The 7,590-nt window shown below is 40.3% G+C and overlaps 1 protein-coding gene across 6 annotated transcripts in view; it reads left to right on the top strand.

The window, feature by feature from the left end:
* Positions 1–965: 965 nt before the first annotated feature.
* poc5 (POC5 centriolar protein homolog (Chlamydomonas)) overlaps positions 966–7,590 on the top strand; it is a 16,923-nt gene continuing 10,298 nt past the window's right edge. The window contains exons 1-10 of one of the 6 annotated variants that reach the window (XR_002167942.1): positions 966–1,304; positions 2,627–2,727; positions 2,847–2,985; positions 3,100–3,281; positions 4,925–5,101; positions 5,251–5,355; positions 6,163–6,342; positions 6,621–6,807; positions 7,014–7,144; positions 7,484–7,570. Coding sequence is in view for 5 of the 6 variants with exons in the window: in XM_019866996.1 (XP_019722555.1) it covers positions 1,262–1,304; positions 2,627–2,727; positions 2,847–2,985; positions 3,100–3,281; positions 4,925–5,101; positions 5,251–5,355; positions 6,163–6,342; positions 6,621–6,807; positions 7,014–7,144; positions 7,484–7,570 (1,332 nt within the window). In the remaining variant the exon portion in view is untranslated. The other 5 variants (XM_019866996.1, XM_019866997.1, XM_019867000.1 and 2 more) reach the window with 5 other exon arrangements.

The raw sequence follows: 7,590 nt of genomic DNA, 5'->3' as shown, positions 1-7,590 counted from the left end.
AAATCAAATTTACAGCAGCCAGCAGGTTATTGTAGGGTTTCTCTAATATGCTGCCCATTTCGCTAAGCCTTTCTGTCAGAAACATGACATGTGCCCTTCCAAACTCTGACCTCATCACTGGGTCTGCTGTCAAAAGGGATTTAGCTTTAAAAAATGAAAAAAAAGAAATTGCAAGTCAGTTTCTTCCTAATGCATATGACACCATTTTTGTCAGTTTGTACCCCTCTACCGTTTCCCCATTGATACCCGTATGGTAAACCAGAACCCCCAGGCCCCCGGCTCCATCTGCAGCTCTCATTTGAGCTTGAGTGCTTTAACTGTCATGGAGCAATGCACAGGGATGTAAAAACCACACGGGCTGATTGGTAATGATCTCCCTGGCTCGTTTCCCGTATTGCTTTTTAGAGTACAGCCTTTCTCTTGCCCCCCCCCCCCCCCACAGGATTTAATTAAGATATTGCCTTAACGTGTTCTGGGATGAAGAACTTCACTTGTCTGATTCAGCATTCTGAGCATCTTATTTTTGTTCTTAAACAATCATGCAACGATCCAGCATGCAGAAATCATATCGTAGTTCCTGATGAAATACAGATCTGTGCAAAAGCCCCCATCAAAGTTGTTATTTTAGCAATGCAATAGGAATCGAATATAACGACAGAAGGCCACTAAGTAGACCAGTAGTAGTTCCAATTTTTTTTCGTCTGGTGTGTACCCCTGAACCTTTTCGTCATACCCCATCACTCAAGACAGTTTGATGATTCCCCAAAAGGAGAATGTAACACAACTGATTATCATGTGAATATAATTTTATTTCATCGCCTTAATTTCAACATTTAATTCACAGGCATGATCTCCTTTTCAACTTGAATTAAATAAAAAGAAAATATGTTGCCTTGAAAATATATGAATAATACAAAATTAAAAAAATATAACAGCAAAATAAATAATAAATATGCCACAAAACTATAAAAGATTTATTGACTGGCTGACTGGGAGATTTTACTTATAATTTTGGAAATAAACCAATGAATGTTTCCACGTACTCCCTAGTTGTGAAACACTGCAGTTGAGAGCACAAACCTCCACCAACGTTGACCTATGAATGAAAATGAAAGCTATTCCAAGAACTTTGGATTTGGGCTTGTTTATCCAGTTTGTTACATAGCAGCCGACTTCCTGGTTAATGGAGGATGAAGAAACACCGGGGGTGCTAATATGACTCTGGAAGTCAAACGGTTCCATTGGTACCATTTTGACTCACATGGTGGAAAGAAATGCAACCTTGTCCAGATCATCACCAAAAGGTATTTAAAAATAACTACGTTGAACTGTGACTGCTTTTAATATTTTAAGTCCTATTTACTGTGGTGTCATTATAAAGACAAAGCCAAAAGTGACCTAAGACTTGTGCATGATACGGCATCTATGAGAAGTGGAATATACTCCATTCGGAACACACCGACATTAAAGCAGAACAGACTGGACTGGACTGGACTTAGCTTTGTTCCATTGTGTTAACCAGTTGCAAATTTTAATACAGTACAGGAATTAATTCAGGCAATAATATGGTGAAACAGTGTGATCGACTGGTGAGCATGTCCGCCTCACAGTGCAGAGGTCGTGTCTTCGAATCTGGGTCCTGGCCTTCCTGTGTTTTTTTTTTTTTTTTTCAAAAAAAGGTAAATGCATGTTGGGCTGCCCCCTACCCTTTTTTGGAAAATATTTAAATGTTCATCGTCAAGTGTTAACCCCTTTCCCAATTTCAGGTCCAATGATGCCTATTTGCCGAGCCTGTGGACAATATTTGTATTTGATGTGAGCTGGAAACCAAAATTCGAGGTCGAATCTTTCCTATGCATGTAATTTATTTAGTGGTTGCGGGGACAACAAACGCTACTACCTTTTTTCTTTTTTTTTTTGCGACTGTACGAGCGCTAGCCCCACATAGGATACACGTTCAGATTTGAGCTCCGCGAGCGTAGTTCCGCTTATCGTTACCAGGAAACAATGTAACCAATCAGAGTTGCGCGTATCGAGCTTTGCTCGAAGACAGCCCAATCACATATTCTGTTGTTGAGGAGTTGCTCGATTTCAAACGACTTAGCAAGCGTGCATCAACCGACTGGTTAACCCGGAGGTAAAGCTAAGAAATATTCTCTTTTCCTTTGTAAATATTGATTCACCATATTGAAAGCGCAATTAATTTTATTCCCAATTAAATTTATTTCCCTCTCTCCGGGTACGTTGCGTTGCCGAAACTTAAAAGCGCGTCTGCGAAAGAACAAACATCACAGATTTGTGACACTTTCAAGAAAACTAATTAATGAGCGTTCATTCCACTTTGTGTTAAGTTTTGGTACTTTCAGTCATCTTATTTTGTCGTGACTTTTACTTGTTGGTTTAATACATCATAGCCATTTTGATCCTAACGCGTTGAGGGTTTCTTCCTGCTGCTCTAATTTCCACCACGTCGTGATTTACAGCGCGGTACTGTATGTTAGACAGAATATTGAATCGGAGACTTTAAATCTAAGATTAAATTGTATGATTCTTTTAAATTATACAAAGATGAATGCTATTTATGACATAGGCTCAACAGAATAACAAACTTATCTTCCTCCTGCAGCTCACGTCCCTGTTCAGATGTCTTCAGATGAAGAGGCCAGCGTCCCAGTGTTGCCGACAGAATCAACATATCGTAGCAACTCTGCCTGCACTGAACTTCATGTAAAACGACTGTTCTTATAATATGTTTAAATGAAGGACAGTTTACATTGCAGTTGCCATGAAAACAAATCCAACACTGAAATAGGAATGGTTGTCTCTTCTGTTCTGTGCTTTAATAGGATGAATATGAGGAGCTCCTCCAAAGTGCAGTGGCTTCGCCAAGATTTGAGGCTGCTGCTGTTGCTGGCCTGGTGGGGAGAGACGTCTCACGTTTGTCTTCAGAGGATCACAATTCACAGATCAATTTACTAGTAGCAGGTATTGCATAGTAGTCTTTCACCCACCAGCATGAGTTTCACTCATTGGGCTTTTACCTATTGCGAAGGAGCATTTGCATTTAACTATTCTGTTTGTGTTTGATTTGGCTGCTAGAGAAGACCAGGAAGACTACCACCAGAGGTTTGGAAAGCTCAGACAGGTTACAGGATGCATCTGAGAGTGTGCAGCCGAATGACCAAGGGTTCACTGGGTACACTGAAGTGGAGCTTTTCATCTCAGACGAGAATATTAGCAAAATGGAGAACATTCTAGACACGTGGACCCAAAAATTGAAGGTCAGTTTTGTGACATGGTTTGCTCCTTTTTTCTTATTATTCTTCCTGATGTTACAAAATGGGCCCAAGAATGGCATCGCAATAAGGAATTGCATTGTTGTAATGCATTCATACAATTTGTGAAGGTCATTTCATAAGTGATTGTTTAGCGATTGTTTTTTTTTTTTCAGTGGAATTTTCAAAGTCAACTTTCCTTTTCAAAGCTGTTTTCGCCCCCACCCTCATACAAAGTTATGTAAAGTAAATTAGTTTAAGGCTTAAATGTTTGCCATCACAAAGTCTTAAGATAATAGCAAAGGAATGTTGACACATTAACTGTCATGGCAAGAGGAGTTAAAAAAACTGTGTAGTTGAAAATAAAAAAATCCTTCTTTCACACCTGAAGTAATGGAGAGGAGACGAGAAGCTATGTATTATTTATATGAGCATCTGTTATGTCAAATTTAATTATGTAAGTCATTTGATATTAAAAATATATGGTATTATTTATATGGTATTATTCATAGAGCCGGGATGAGCAACTGGCGGGTGGGCCTCATGTGGCCCGTGACCACACTCTGAGTGGCCCCGTGATTAATTGTCGAAACTAAAAATCTTTTAAAAGTATTTTTTTCCCCTTTAAAATTTATATATATATATATATATATATATACATTTTCCGCGGGAAATGGTGGACAAAATATTGGAAAAAGAAGTCTGGGAATATGCAAATCCACAGGTGCTGAACTCCGAATATGCAAGGGTCGACGAGTTTTAAGTTGTAATATCACAAAGCACTACTAGATGGCAGATGCTTATTACTTACTGCCCAACAGTGTCGTGAAAAAGTATGGGTAATGGATCATTTATACATGACTTGAAGTATGTCATCAGAATGAAATACACTAAAAGCACACATTTTACATGTATTTTGTCCATATTCAAAATAAAATTTTTGTCATACATCTGGTCAGGAAGGGCGTAGTTGTATGTGGCCCCCAAGTTGCACTGATGAGAACTTGTGGATCCCTCCAGCAATTAACTTGGCCATCCATCCCTGTTATAGAGAGTACACCCTGTACTGGTTGACATTCAATCAAAGTGCGGTTAGTGTACATACTGTATAGATAAACCATCATCCACACTCACATTCACATCCATGGGTAATTAAGAGAAAACCAGAGCAGCTGGAGAAAAGAAAAACACAATTAGTGGGAGAACATGAAAACTCCACACAGAACAGTATGAGCCAAGCTTTATATCCGGAATCATTTTGAATACAACGCAGACAATCTTATTCTTCGGTATACAATCTTAGGAAGGTTTAACTTAAGAGGATCAGTGGCACTGTATCTTACCAGGGTTAGGCCTGTGAACCCTCATGAGCTGTGCCACCTTTAAGGTTACAAATGTATCAATCATATCATATAGATCACTATGACCTTGATGACTGAGGATCTACAGATAAATCTATTTTATTTCGTCTTCATCCATGTAGGAAACGATCCTTCCAACAAAGCCCACTCATGCATGAAATAATCTATCAGGCAAGACTTGAAGTATGCCTGATTCACTGGAAGATTACCAAAGACACTCTAGTGTAGCCGTTGACAGAATGTTCTTAAACATGTACATACTCATGCCTCCCGTTCTGCGTCAATCAGACCAATGTGCTGAGGGAGCTGAGGAAGTGGAGGGTGGCCTTCGTAGATCAACACAGGCGAGAGATGCAGAGGGAGAGGGAGATTCATTTAGGCCAGAATGAGGCCTTGAAGACTGAGCTGGACAGCCTGAAGGAACTGCTACACACGTATGAGACTTCCAACAAGAGAAAGGATGAGGTGACCACACTGAGCGCTGTGTATGATAACCCGTCTACCATAATGCCCTCTTTTTTTGCAGACCTGCATCCTTTTCTTCATTTGTATGATAAAGATGAAGAGCAACACGTTTGCTTGGGCTTATTGTTCAGTACTGTCTCCTCCTCCAGATGATTAGAAATCTGAGCGTGGTGTTGAGCAGACAAAAACAGAAGCTTGAAAAGATGAGAGCCTTCACCCAATGGAGACTTCAGTACAGCGAGGCCAAAGAAGAGGTAACGTGACTTACTCTATGTCACCATGACTTTAAATTTCTAGTTTTTTTTGTCCACAGCATTCACTAACCAACTGGCTCATTTTTTTGTGTACCAATCAGTTTCAACTGGAAAATTTCACTGAACAAAAATGGGGCCAAAACTGGTTTCCTCTCCTTCAATCCCGTCCATGTTCATGACTTTTGTTGATGAGTTGAAACAAATTAATATAGCCCGACTACACTCATTATGTTTTCATCCATGAACTGTCAGGGCCGAAATATGGAAATGTGTCTTCTGACTGGGAATAACACGAGAGTTGTCTTGATATATTAATGAATAAATATTCACCATTGTCTTAGTTTTCTTATCTTGAAAAATATCTCTTCATGGTCAAAAGTTTCAGTGTTGTATCTGCTCAATTCATTTCTGACTTCCCTGTGAGACTTAAATGTGGGTATGAAAAGTTGGGTTCAGTTTGAAATGTATCCCTCTTCAAAGTGGTAACACTCTGAAGTCACGGAAATTGAAACAGTCCATATTAAAGCGCTTCACGATGATGGACGGTCTATTCTCATTTTTGTGACGGGCTCTACTAAATTTGTAAAGCACCGTTCATTCCTCAAAATTACATTTACTTAATCCATATTTAATACCGAGTAGATTTAAATACTGTACAGTAAAATCAATCAGAATAATGTTGGTAGTATTTGTTTCAGTGACTCAATGCACTCCGTTAGATAAGGTTCTGCTGCGCCGAAAGAATGAAATATGGTTGTGATGAAAGTTTTGAATCATTTGTTTGCGGTCCTGTGATTTCCTTTTCAGGCCCACGCTTGCCAGATAGCGCGGCAACACTTCCATTTGCGTCTGAAAAGGAAGGCGTTGTTGGCATGGCACTCCCTCACCCAGAAAGAGTGGAAGGACAGGATGGAGCAGGCGTGCCGCGCAAAGGCTGAAGAGGTGTGCACCCACCTCTCGGAAAATTACGAGGCGCAGATTCAGACGGTAGGTATGGGCCCTCGACAGTAGTACTTTGGCGAAGGTGACATTTTGAAAAGTTCTGTTGAGTCAATCTTGTATCTCTGAAGTACTTTAGATTGTCTTTTAAATGAATAAATTGCACTTGACAAATGTCGAGGTAGACCTGGAGCAAAAAAAAAAAAAGCTATTTTGTACTGCTACTTAAAGTGCACATCATGATCACGATGATAAGGATCTTAACAATACGTCACGTTGTCACATTGGTCTATCCAGATAACTGAAACCATTCTGCCTTGTTTTAGATGATTTCAGAACACAACGAGGCTCTCGAGAAGTCACAAGCCGAGATTGAGAGACTGCAACTTGAGCGAGAACGCCGAGAAGTGTGTATGAGGAAAGCCCTGATGAGGGGCGTGTGCGCTCTCAACATGGAGACACTGCACTTGTTTAATCCCACAGACGGAGAGCCCCAAGACCCGGGTGAATATGGTATGCTATGACAGTATTGGCTGTACATTGCAAAGAATAAGAAAATGCAGCAGATGGCCAGTAGGATGTATTGTAGTGCAGTTCTTTTTGTTTTTGGCTGTAGGATGCATTAATTGTTTTCATTAATAAAATGTGTTTCAGTCTAATTCCCACAAAGCAACACTGTACTGCATTGTATAGTAAATGGCTACTTTGCTCACTAACAGACCCCAACTCACCTCCTGATGATGATCCTGATGGTTCTGAATTGGCTCAGGTCCAGCCACGTCCTGCCCGCAGCCCGGCACATTTTGACCGCGCAAGATCTCCTCCGCACCATGAAGACAGCGGCAACAGGGTAAGGCACCAGAGGTTTTGAAGGAAACAATGGCATTGTTTCAGCAATCTGTCCCAAGATACGGCAACCCAAGTGGAAATGCAACCATGTTTTTGCTTCAGTTTTAGATGAATTAAATGCTTGCGAATTAGGACCTTAAAACTTTTATCTGTATCATCGTTTGTGTTGATGAGACATAGCTTATCGACTTATGGAAAAGGAGATTAGAAAAAAATGCCACTGTTATTTGCTCTGTGGGAAATTAACACGTTAAAAGTTTGGCCTACTTACAACCGAATATGTTTAGTATTGATTGATATGCCATCGCTGCCTTATTCTACCTGCATTTCTTTTCCTCAGATGGGTTTTGGAGCACCAAGATCTCATACTGAATTTCCACCTGCCACTTCAGCTGCACACACTGCAGCTGGGCACGCTGCAGCCAAGGTTGCTGCAGGTAGGCACCC

Source organism: Hippocampus comes, unplaced genomic scaffold, assembly GCF_001891065.2.
Source record: "Hippocampus comes isolate QL1 unplaced genomic scaffold, H_comes_QL1_v1.1 scaffold322, whole genome shotgun sequence".
NCBI classification, from domain to species: Eukaryota; Metazoa; Chordata; class Actinopteri; order Syngnathiformes; family Syngnathidae; genus Hippocampus; species Hippocampus comes.
This window is presented reverse-complemented; position numbering and strand designations above follow the sequence as displayed.